General features: G+C 39.2%; 1 protein-coding gene across 4 annotated transcripts in view; it reads right to left on the reverse strand.

Moving 5' to 3' along the window:
- Window positions 1-1,852: 1,852 nt before the first annotated feature.
- TERF1 (telomeric repeat binding factor 1) overlaps window positions 1,853-13,365 on the reverse strand; it is a 40,221-nt gene continuing 28,708 nt past the window's right edge. For 2 of the 4 annotated variants that reach the window (XM_007453717.1, XM_007453715.1), the window contains 2 exons: window positions 9,829-9,931; window positions 2,195-2,371 (listed from right to left, as the gene is read on the reverse strand). In XM_007453717.1, the coding sequence (XP_007453779.1) occupies window positions 2,195-2,371; window positions 9,829-9,931 (280 nt within the window). Of the gene's footprint in view, window positions 2,372-9,828; window positions 9,939-13,365 lie in introns of all 4 variants that reach the window. The other 2 variants (XM_007453714.1, XM_007453716.1) reach the window with 2 other exon arrangements.

The following is a 13,365-nucleotide window of genomic DNA, read 5'->3' on the forward strand; positions in this document are numbered from 1 at the left end:
ATTAGTGGTTGCCAGGGGTTGGAGGAATGATGGAGAGTTGAGTGGCAACAGAAGGGATCCTCATTGTTGAAGTTATCTTGCCTGTGGTAGATACACGCCCCTACACAAATGATAAGCTTTTTGGAATTAAATACACACACTGCACACACATGGTACAAGACTGGGGAAATCTGGATAAAATTGGTGAATTATATCAATGCCAATATCCTGATGATGATATACTATAGCTTTACAAATTGACATTGGGGTAAGCTGGAACAAGTGTACAAGGGACCTCTCTTATTATTTCTTACAACTATATATGAATCTATAGTTATCTCAACAAATTTCAATTTAAAAATTCAAAAGATTCAGATTAAAATGAGGAAGTACTAGGAATACAATTTATTACCCAATTTATTTTGCTTTTCTTTTTTATGCACCCACAAGTTATATGATAAAAATCTATGCTTACATAAATCTATAACAGCTCTTTTTTTTTTTTTTTTTTTTTTTTTTTTCTTGCGTTATGCGGGCCTCTCACTGTCGCGGCCTCTCCCATTTGCGGAGCACAGGCTCCGGACGCGCAGGCCCAGCGGCCATGGCTCACGGGCCCAGCCGCTCCGCGGCACGCGGGATCCTCCCGAAACGGGGCACGAACCCGCGTCCCCTGCATCGGCAGGCGGACTCTCAAGCACTGCGCCACCAGGGAAGCCCTATAACAGCTCTTTTAATTAAAGTAAAATTCTAATTAAGAAAAAACCATATTATAGTATAACTGATGGTGATGTTTTTAGTGGCACATAAAATAACTAGGCATCTTACAGTTAATATCAACTTAGATTTGATGACTTAGGGTATGTTTGGAATGAGGTTGACCAACTGGTCTATTTTGGCTCATGCCATCAGCTTTGGCACTAACCATCAAAACGTCTGCAATAAACACGGTGACAGTAACTAGTAGTGTAACAGGACAGACCGAGTCAGGAAACATTATCCACATTTCTATTTATTATACGTATAGGGCAACAACTTCAGGAACAATGAGAAAGTAATGTATAAAACTTTCATAAAGAAATACAGATTACAAAATAATCGTTTAACTTTTTAAGCAAATGCTTAAGCATTTTCACACATTTGTTAAATAAAGCATACATAACTCAAAATGCTAAATAATTCTAGTTTTTGACTAAATCCTCTAAAGAATATGTTGGTGAAAACTCAAAACTGTCTAATAAGGTATGCATGATCTTGTTTATTTAGTATTTATCACAGTCGTCAAAATGATCATGGTTAAAGTGGCGGGTGTGGTGGTGGTGGGATGAACTGGGAGACTGGGACTGACATGCATACACTAATACGTATAAAATGGATAACTAATGAGAACCTGCTGTATAAAAAAATAAATAAAATAAAATTTAAAAGTTCAAAAAAATATGATCATGGTTAAAATCCATTTAAGCATTTACAGAATATCATTTAGGCCCAATATTTATCTAACTAAATGAAAATATCAGAGAAATGGATATTTATGGCACCAGGTTATAAAGAAGCTTTATTTAAAACCATCTTTGTCAAAGTTTTAACACTAGAACAAAAATCCAATGTACCTAAATGAGACATAAGCTATTCTTAGTAGTAGTATAAACTCTGTCCTATGGGTATTACTATTTTCAAATTTTTTCCTTTATATGAAAGTACCAAAAGAAAAATTTAAGTAAAACTCACAGATTACTTTGTACATTTATCATTCTATAAGCAAATATCTTAGTAATTAATATGTTAAGGCCATAAATCAAATCATTACCCCTTATGTCAAAGGCCTATTCACTGATTTAGAAACTTCACTTTTATGTGTGTCATGGAGTTGAAATCAGCCCACAGACACAGAATAGGTTAACAGCAATATATTTTTTCTCTTACCAGGCTTTCACCTTTTTATTGGAACAGGGTTTGGAGGTAGGAGTTTTGAAAGCACTAGGGTTCAAAAAATTTATTTTTTTATCAGAGTGAAAAGATTCTTAAAGAATACAATGATGGTATATAATCTTGCTCTTACAGCACAAATCCTCATATTAAATGACTGTGCCGCAGAAAAATACTGTAATGCTTTAAACAAAATTTTAAGCTACATTAATGACCACCAAGTTTCATGCAAAATGCAGGAATCAAAATGTTTAAAACACTGCCGTCTTATCGGGCTCCGCAAACACACTCAGTCTTCATTGTCTGAGGATATCAGCTTCAGCTTCTTCATAGTCCTCCATCTGTCTTTCAACATGACACTTGTTCGGTTGTTGAATTTATAATGTGATAGTATTTTAGACCAATTCCCCTCTCCGTATTTCTTCACGCCAGATCTCAGATTCTTGTCTTCTTCCCAAAGCCATGCCTTTTGATGAAAAGTAAGATAGTTATTCACAGAAACAATTATGTTTTTTTCAATTGAGGTATAAATGACAAATAACATTTTATTAGCTTCAGGTGTACAACATAATCGTCCAGTATTCATATATATTGTGAAATGATCACCACAATAAGTCTAGTTAACATCCGTCAAAAGTAGATAAAACATAGAACAGTTATTCACAGAAACAATTCCTTAAGTAACATACCTACTATAAATACAACTTTTTTATCAGTATCATGTTACAATTTCTTAACGGTAGAAGAAATTCTGTAAACACATCTTAGATTTCTGTAAGATCTTATTGTGGTGATATGGTCAAGGGTCCTGAACTATATTACTGTTCGTTTTACATGAACACACTATGGCTCAGCTGCCCAAGATCAGACAGCTACAAAGCGATGGAGCTAAACACAAACCCAATTCGTCTGACTTTAAGCCCACACTGTCTCTTGAGATGCTTTTCTACAACTGTTAATAGATTAGAGATATGTAGGATTCACAAATACCGAGAACTTATGAATATTTAATTCTTCCCTAATGAACTCAGTGAAAACCCTGTTCTGTCTATGTTGGGCCAAGTACACACACACATAAAACTCAAATCTTCTCTAAAACAGATTTTTGAGAACTAACACAAACTAGTTAAAAAAACTATTTTGTTTTTGGAGAAAATGACTGAAGAATTTTACAAGTCAAATTCAGTATTATACACAGAAAAAGATTGCTGACACCTGGCATTTGCTATAGGTGACCAACTAATCACCCCTCTGCTGACATGCTGAGGAGCAGTATGATCACCTGAGTGATTATTTACTGTTTCTGAACTATGAATAATCTCCCCGGCTGACTCACATTTGCTTTAAAAATCCACTCATCATCAGTCACAAAAAGGCAAATACTGTAAGATTTCACTTACATGAGATATCTAGAGTAGTCAAATTCCCAGAAACAGAAAGTAGAATGGTGGCTGCCAGGGAACGGGAGGAAGGGGGAAATGTCTTATGAGTATAGTGTTTCAGTTTTGCAAGGTGAAAAAGTTCCAGAAGTTGTTGCACAACAACGTGAATGCATTTAACGCCAGTGAATCATACACTTAAAAATGATTAAGGTGATAAGTTTTATGCTATGTTTTACTACAAATAAATTTTTAAAATGAGCAAAGGACCTGAGTGGACAATTCTCCAAAACAGATATACAAATGGCCAATAAGCACTTGAAAAAAATGCTCAACATCACTAATCATTAGGGAAGTGCAAATCCAAACCACCAGGAAATGTCACCTCAAACCCATTAGGATGTCCACCATCAAAAAAACTAGAAAATAATAGGTGGTGGCAAGGATGAGAAACTGGAACTCATGTGCTGTTAATGGGAATGAAAAACTGTGTGACTGCTAGGGAAAATACTATGGTGGTTCCTCAAAAATTAAAAGTACCATGTGACCCAATTCTACTTGTGGGTATATATCCAAAAGAACTGAAAGCAGAGACTTGAAGACAAATTTGTACACCCCTGTTGATAGCAGTATTACACATAATAGCCAAAAGGTGGAAGCAACCTAAGCGTCCACTGATGGAGAACTGCATAAGCAAAATGTGGTATATAAATACGAGACATTATTCAGCCTTAAAAAAGGAAGAAAACGCTGACACGTACTACAATGTAAATGAATCCTGAGGACACTATGCTAAGTGAAACAAGTCAAACACAAAAGAACAAATACTGTAGGATTCCACTTGTATGAGGTACCTAAAACAGTCAAGTTCAGAGACAGAAAGTAGAAAAGTTGGTTGCCAGAGGCTTGGGGGGAGGGGCGAATGAGGAGTTATTGTTTAATGGGTATAGAGTTTTAGTTTTGCAAGATAAAAAGAGCTCTGTAGGGCTTCCCTGGTGGCGCAGTGGTTGAGAGTCCGCCTGCCGGTGCAGGGGACACGGGTTCGTGCCCCGGTCCGGGAAGATCCCACATGCCATGGACTCTGCCCGTAAGCCATGGCCGCTGAGCCTGCGCGTCCGGAGCCTGTGCTCCGCAGCGGGAGAGGCCACAACAGTGAGAGGCCCGTGTACCGCAAAAAAAAAAAAAAAAAAAAAGGAGCTCCGTGGATAGATGGTGGTAATGGTAGCGCAAGATGTGTTTAATGATGCTGAACGATACATTTTAAAATGGCTAGGATGGCAAATTTTGTTTTGTGTATTTTATTACAATTAAAGAAAAAAGAATCCAGCTCAGCTGTCTGATACACTATCAAAGAGAACCTCCAGATGCTTGCAGACAAACGTGAGATGAAAACTATCTTGTGTATGGCTCAGGGCCATAAGATTGGCAGTGTCCATCATTATACCTCTTGTGGGTCTGAGCCGCCACCTATCAGCAACTGTGCTGCCTACAAGGGCACGGCTAATCAACCTCTAGACAAAGACATTTTTTTGCGGTATGGCAAAAAAAAGATAATGTATTTCAGGACACAAGCAAAAACTGTGCCCTTAGTACTATTCTCTTTTGTCTTTTGCTTTACTTGAAAAATAAAAAATAAAGTCAATTAAGAGAATCATAACAACCCTAGCCATGCCCACAACTCAAGATACAAACAGCATACAACAAATTAAAATGCACCAATCTTTTCCTTCCATGTTAAAAAGTTTACATTACTTATACTTCAAAAATTGCGTATCATTTCTAGTGCCTTTTAGAGGAAAAAACAATGCTTCAATAATGCTTTAAAAATGGTATTTACTTACACCAGTTGAATCCTTGGGTCTAGTGCTATGTCAGTAAATGGCAGAAGCATTTTACAGTTTCTGATCTGTTGAAATGTACACATTCCAGCCTAGTTTGGTCTATTTTTAAAGCCTGATTTGGTGTGAATAATCAAGTAGAAAATCTAAACTTGGATAATATGTAGTGAGCAACTACCTTTCACTGGTCCAGATAAATCATTTCAAAGACCTCTATTTAAAAAAAAAAAAAGACCTTTATTTTAGATCATAAACAGCAAAGTCTATACTTTTTTTTTTTTTAATTTTTGTCTGCACCCCACAGCATGTGGGACCTTAGTTCCCAACCAGGGATCGAACCTGCGCCCCCTGCATTGGAAGGCAGAGTCTTAACCACTGCATGCCAGGGAAGTCCCAGTAAGTCTATACTTTGGAGAAGGAATTGTTTCTCACAAGGCCACCGGGTAAGCTCTAGGCTTGCTCTAGGGCTTTCTCCATCGATGACTTGGAGACTCAAAGGTGTGCCCCTACTTGCCCCCTTCACTTTTCTCAGATGACGGGGAGCCAGAGCTAAGGGCTCATCGCTTTCCCATGATGCAAGACCTTCAGATTGGCTACTTTGTTCAGGAATATGGAGATCTCAGCCTGTGATGCTGAGGAGGCTGCTGCAGGCCCAATGGTGCCAGAGACTGAAGTGTTCCAGAAACCAAGAACCATACTGGTGCCCAAACAGACAGAATGTATGTGTCTCTGAGACTAGAACCCACCAGTTTTCTAACATTTACTTTCTGCCTCAGAGGAAAGATACAGGAGGCAAACATAATCACATAGAATACTAATTTTAAAAAAGCAGCTGGATTTAGAGACCCGATTCCCAGTCTTCACTGTAAACCACATATTTCTGTGGGGTCATAACTGAATATTATATATTGGCACCATCCAACTCAGGACATTTCTTCCCACAGGCCAACTGGATTCTTTCCCCTAAGCAAAAAGTTTTTATACTGAGCAGACGCTGTGTCACGATTGTGGTTGTGCAGTTCTTATATCCTCTAAACTTCACAGGTTCATACAACAGGAAAAAGTAAACTATCAGTCTGAAGGCACAGCCCGTCCCCCCCATTGTTTGCAGTAATGTGTGGAAGTTATTTTAAACAGTGTGCCCTTGTGTTGCTCAACTCTAGCTGGCCCACCAACCCAGGTTCCATGTTTAAACATCAACTGATTGTGAGAATGGGCTTTGGAAGAGCTTTATAAACTGAAATATCCTTCCATTTCATCACTCAGATTCCTGAACAGGAGTTGGGAACAATGCTTTTTCATCTTTCTTATCCTCTCTTTTTTCTCTTACTGTGAAAAATAACAGGCAACCTCAAGTCACACACTGGACCCATTGCCTCTGCTGGGACAGGATTGTGGGTTTCTTGGTCACACCTGTGTAGGTGCTCAATGTAGTGTAGACATGTTTTAAAATAAAACATGATGTATATTAAAAAATGATATTTATAATTAAAAAAATATTGTATTGTGGGCTTCCCTGGTGGCGCAGTGGTTGAGAGTCCGCCTGCCGATGCAGGGGACACGGGTTCGTGCCCCGGTCTGGGAAGATCCCACATGCCACGGAGCGGCTGGGTCCGTGAGCCATGGCCGCCGCGCCTGCGCGTCCGGAGCCTGTGCTCCGCAACGGGAGAGGCCACAACAGTGAGAGGCCCGCGTACCACAAAACAAAACAAAACAAAACAAACAAACAAACAAAATATTGTATCGTAATTCCCATTACATACCATCTATGGGAAAAAAGTCTTTATTGTAGAAAGGTTCTTACTTTTCTTCTTGAATAAATTTATAAAAGGAAGGTCTCTTTTCAAACTGTGATAAGGCAGGCAAAAATATCTTTGTCTGTTTAACATACAAATGCAGCGAGAAGAAACTGTCCAAGAAGAAACTGTGCAAGACTACCGCAGTAAAAAATTTTAAAGAACCAAAATCTCAACACAAAGTAAGATAAAATCATTTACTCATCTGAAACAAATTATCCCACCAAAAAGCCAACAGTGGAAAGCTAAAAATAAAACCAGACACAGAATTGTTTTTTGACATAGTAAACAGTGATAGACGATATCACCTGTATTCTATGTTATGTAGTTGATATTCCATATTTTGTTTCAAATACAAAAAAGACAGAAACTTTTCTTGATATATACCTATAAATAACACCTATAATCCCATTTAGAATTGTTGCCGGAAGAACAACAGGGAAAGATTAAATGTATGAGGCAGAGACTTCTGGATTTTAGACCAACCTAGAGAGCTTGGAAATATCACCCCAGTCATCACAACAAGAAAAAAGGTGAAACTGAAAAGTCAACAACTCTTCCTAGATCCATCAGAAAATTAATGTCACAGGGCAAACAGAAAGGCGGGTACAGAGAATCATAGATTACTGGAAGCAGAAGGCCAGGAGAAGCAGCTCACAGCTGGGGCCAATACTGGGAGGAACTGTGATGGACAAATTGAGGGAGGCTCATTGTTAACAAGCTTGAGTTAAAAACTCCAGGAGCCCAATCTTAGGGGGCCCACAAACTTGTGAGTTTTCTCTCCAAAAGCCCCACCAGGTTCTCAGGGTGAAGATGACAGAATAATCTCCTCCTGCTTCTAGCAGGCGGAAGAGGAAAATACCCATTTCAAAATACATCCAGAGCATTCTGTTCTCATTAACAAAGCCTGCCCTCGGACTTCCCTGGTGGCACAGTGGTTAAGAATCCACCTGCCAATGCAGGGGACACGGGTTCGAGCCCTGGCCCGGAAAGATCCCACATGCTGCGGAGCAACTAAGTCCGTGTGCCACAGCTACTGAGCTTGTGCTCTAGAGCCCGCGAGCCACAACTACTGAAGCCTGCGTGCCTAGAGCTCGGCTCCGTAACAAGAGAAGTACCTGCAATGAGAAGGCCGCGCACTGCAATGAAGAGTAGCCCCCGCTTGCCACAACTAGAGAAAGCCCGCATGCAGCAACAAAGACCCAATGCAGCCAAAAATAAATAAATAAATTTATTAAAAAAACAAAACAGGTGCAGGAAGCTCAGAGAACACAAAGAAGGATAAATACCAAAAAATCTACATCTTGGCACATCATATTCAAAGTGGGGAAAAAAAATCAAAGACAAAAAATATATATGACTTTTGGCTGCATATAGTGGCATAAGGTCAACATTTCCTCATTCTCCTTTGGGAATTCACCCAACAGCAACAAGGAAAGAAATGAAATCCCAAACTCGTAAAATTAAGAGAACCCTTTGGCCTGAACAATAACATAGGTGAATGGAGTCCATTATTGGTGGAAACTGACAAAAGGTAAGTGAAGAAGTGGGGCACAGCCACTCTACCTATAGATCACAGAAAGCCCGTGGCATATACACTTTTCCAAAGTAAGGAACATGTCCTGAGGTGTACACCTTAAATCCCTGGTCTGCAACAGCAGGAGCCTCTCTCAACCAGCATTACCTCCAAAAAGTAGAGGTGGTGGACCTAAATTAGGAATCATGCAGACAAGCAATAGTTGCAGAAAGCAAACCAAAAATTGGAGTTGACTGCTATGTTCACTGGGGAGAAGTCATGGTCAAAATAAACGAGTCACAGGAGATATCCCTAGTAACCTAGAACTTGACCCTAGCCCAGCACCTCAACAATGAACCATTTGCAAACAGCTTATCAAAAAAAAAAAAAGCATCTTAAATAAAGAAGAGTAAGAAGAAAAGTATAAGATCATCTTCCACTGCCAACATGATCAAACAAGGACCAGATTTACTCACCTGCTGTGAACAACTAGAAAACCAGATAAAATACAGTAAACAATGGTTCAGAAACTGGACGGATGGCACAGGACTATAATCACTGAGAGGGCAAACAAATGAAATGAATCCTAAAAGGGACCCATTTTAGCTTTCTGAATAGAAAAATTCTTTACCAAATGATACTTTTTCTTTCTTTCTTTTTTTTTTTTTAAGCACAGAAAAATCTTATTTAAATTGAATCTATGGCGGCTTCCCTGGCGGTGCAGTGGTTAAGAATTCGCCTGCCAATGCAGGGGACATGGGTTTGAGCCCTGGTCTGGGAAGATCCCACATGCTGCGGAGCAACTAAGCCCGTGTGCCACAACTACTGAGCCTGTGCTCTAGAGCCCGTGAGCCACAACTACTGAAACCACGTGCCACAACTACTAAAGCCCATGCGCCTAGAGCCTGTGCTCCGCAACAAGAGAAGCTACCACAATAAGAAGCCTGTGCACCTCAACGAAGAGTAGCCCCTGCTTGCTGCAACTAGAGAAAGCCCACGCGCAGCAACGAAGACCCAACACAGCCAAAAATAAATTAAGTAAATAAGTAAATAAATAAATAGAATCTATGTTAGGAAGATACAAATATAAAAACTTATCAAGTAGATTTAAGTTCCACCCTACATCTGATGAACTGATTTTATGATGACAGTAATACAATAATTCTAAATAAATGTCACTAACATCCAGCTTAAGAATATCTTTAAAATGTGGGTGAACTTTGAATAGGCAAATTGGTCAACAAATCTAAGATGGCAAAATAAAAGATGGCAAAGAGAAAACATTTTATCCTCAAGATTTTTTAGGGTTGAACATAAATAATGTGAAATCATCACAATTATTCAAGTTATGACTTTAATATCCATTAAGTATTATTTAATTATAATAAACATACCTGTTTTTTTCTAGGTCGATGTTTTCCAGGAGTTAGACGCTGACTGTTTAAAACACGTATTCTCTCGCTTTCAGTGGCTTGCCTACTGTTCTCTTTTTTCTTTCTTCCACCTAAAAGTAGAAGTGCTGTCATCAACAATTGTCTCACGTTAAAAGAATTATATATATATATATATTTTTTGCCACACCGTGCAGCATGTGTGATCTTAGCTCCCTGACCAGGGATTGAACCCATGCCCCCTGCAGTGGAAGCATGGAGTCTTAACCACTGGACCACCAAGGAAGTCCCAGAAGAATATTTTTAAAGGTTACCATGAAATTCCTATCTACTGGTTAGCTATTTTTTTTTAAAAAAGAACTGTTTAGTTTTTTTCCTTTGAATCTTGAAGCAGCGTGATATAGAGCAAAGATCAGTCTTTGCAAATGGGGGGGGGGGGGTTTCCTTTCCAACCTGGACCTGGCAGAACCGCTCCTGCAAAGGGTGTCAAGAAGAAGGGCCATTCTAGGATAGAAAGCCCAGAGATAAACCCACGCACCTACAGTCAACTAATCTATGACAAAGGAGGCAAGGATACACAATGGAGAAAAGACAGTCTCTTCAATAAGTGGTGCAGGGAAAACTGGACAGCTACATGTAAAAGAATGAAATTAGAACACTCCCTAACACCATACACAAAAATAAACTCAAAATGTATTAGAGATCTAAATGTAAGACCGGACACTATAAAACTCTTAGAGAAAAACACAGGAAGAACACTCTTTGACATAAATCACAGCAAGATCTTTTTTGATTCACTTCCTAGAGTAACGGAAATAAAAACAAAAATAAACAAATGGGACCTAATGAAAGTTAAAAGCTTTTGCACAGCAAAGGAAACCATAAAGAAGACGAAAAGACAACCCTCAGAATGGGAGAAAATATTTGCAAACGAATCAACGGACAAAGGATTAATCTCCAAAATATATAAACAGCTCATGCAACACAATATTAAAAAAACAACCCAATCAAAAAATGGGCAGGGCTTCCCTGGTGGCGCAGTGGTTGAGAGTCCGCCTGCTGATGCAGGGGACACGGGTTCATGCCCCAGTCCGGGAAGATCCCACATGCCACGGAGTGGCTGGGCCCGTGAGCTGTGGCCACTGAGTCTGCGCACCTGGAGCCTGTGCTCCACAATGGGAGAGGCCGCAACAGTGAGAGGCCCGCGTACCACAGGAAAAAAAAAAAAAGGGCAGAGAGAATGGACTTGAGGACATGGGGAGGGGGAAGGGTGAGCTGGGATGAAGTGAGAGAGTGTCATGGACTTATGAATATTACCAAATGTAAAATAGATAGCTACTGGGAAGCAGCCGCATAGCACAAGATCAGCTCGGTGCTTTGTGACCACCACCTAGAGGGGTGGGATAGGGAGGGTGGGAGGAAGACACAAGAGGGAGGAGATATGGGGATATATGTACAGCTGATTCATTTTGTTATAAAGCAGAAACTAACACACCACTGTGAAGCAATTATACTCCAATAAAGATGTTAAAAAAAATTAAATTAATTAACATTAAAAAAGATGTACAATATTGTAAACCTTGACAATGTAAAAGTAGGGTATAGAGGACAGCAGTGAGAAGGCAGAAAACGTGGGTAGAAGAAAAGTGAGGTGAAGGAGTGGTAATTTCCTCCTTTCACATTATAGGGAGTCAGGAGGTATTATCTAAAATCAAATAAAATATAGCAGTATATTATTTCGAGTTATAAAGACAACCAATAGTAGATTTAAAACTAATAAAACTCTGGAAGTGAGTATTAAAGTTCCTAGTTTAAGAGCAATTGTTGAAAGAAATGCAAATACAAACATATTATTTAGAATTTACAGTAGTACCGACCAGAAGTAAAAAATAAACTTTTAAAACAGTTATATCTGCTATAATAGGGCAACACAAGGTATCCTTGTGGTGATGCAACTACTTTATATCTTGGTTGAATCAATGTCAATACACTACTTGTGATACTGTACTACAGAATTGCAAGGTATTGCCCAGTTATATTCTTAATTCTACCAAAGACTCTACCAAGCTAATATATTTACTTTCTTTTTCCCGTTTCCTGAGGTATGAGTGACAAATAAAATTGTAAGATGTTTAAAGTGTAAAAGAAAAAAAAGGGCAGAAGACCCAAACAGACATTTCTCCAAAGAAGACATACAGATGGCCAAGAAGCACATGAAAAGATGCTCAACATCACTAATTATTAGAGAAATGCAAATCAAAACTACAATGAGGTATCACGTCACACCAGTTAGAATGGGCATCATCAGAAGAAAATCTACAAACAACAAATGCTGGAGAGGGTGTGGAGAAAAGGAAACCCTCTTGTACTGTCGGTGGGAATGTAAATTGATACAGCCGCTATGGAGAACAGTATGGAGGTTCCTTAAAAAACTAAAAATAGAATTACCATATGACCCAGCAATCCCACTACTGGGCATATACCCAGAGAAAACCGTAATTCAAAAAAACACATGCACCCCAATGTTCACTGCAGCACTATTTACAATAGCCAGGTCACAGAAGCAACTTAAATGCCCATCGACAGACGAATGGATAAAGAAGATGTGGTACATATATACAATGGAATATTACTCAGCCATAAAAAGGAACGAAATTGGGTCATTTGTAGAGACGTGCATGGATCTAGAGACAGTCATATGGAGTGAAGTAAGTCAGAAAGAGAAAAACAAATATCGTATATTAACGCATATATGTGGAACCTAGAAAAATGGTACAGATGCACCAGTCTGCAGGGCAGAAACTGAGACACAGATGTAGAGAACAAACATAGGGACACCAAGGGGGGAAAGTAGGGCAGGGGGTGATGGGATGAATTGGGAGATAGGGATTGACATATATACACTAATATGTATAAAATAGATAACTAGTAAGAAAAAAATGTGTTTAATTAAACTGAAGTATAATTCTGACAAACTTTTTGACAGCAGCAGTAATTAGGTTCTGTAATAGGTCAGCTTAAATATAATTCCCAAGATCCTTAGTTAACTTTAAAATCTAGTATAAACGATAAGTATAATTTTGGCTATCTGGGTAATTTCTAAGTAAGACAGGATGCTCAAACATAGGTCATGAGGTATAGTCTGTTTCTAGCTTTGCTTTTTTTTTTTTTTTTTTTTTTGTGGTATGCGGGCCTCTCACTGTTGTGGCCTCTCCCGTTGTGGAGCACAGGCTCCAGACGCCCAGGCTCAAGCGGCCGTGGCTCATGGGCCCAGCCGCTCCGCGGCATGTGGGATCTTCCCGGACCAGGGCACGAACCCGTGTCCCCTGCACCGGCAGGCGGACTCTCAACCACTGCACCACCAGGGAAGCCCTCTTGATTCTTTTATGCCTTTAAACGTCATCTCACCTCCTAGTGCCTGCTTTTTCATCATCTGTTTAAAAAAGGAATAATATTTACCTTATAGAATTGTTGTAATTTCTTAATAATGTTTAAGGAGTATTTGACACAGTGTAAGAAGTAAACCCTTCCCTCTTTCCC

The sequence above is a fragment of the Lipotes vexillifer genome, unplaced genomic scaffold (genome assembly GCF_000442215.2).
Source record: "Lipotes vexillifer unplaced genomic scaffold, Lipotes_vexillifer_v1.1 scaffold35, whole genome shotgun sequence".
Taxonomy (NCBI): Eukaryota; Metazoa; Chordata; class Mammalia; order Artiodactyla; family Lipotidae; genus Lipotes; species Lipotes vexillifer.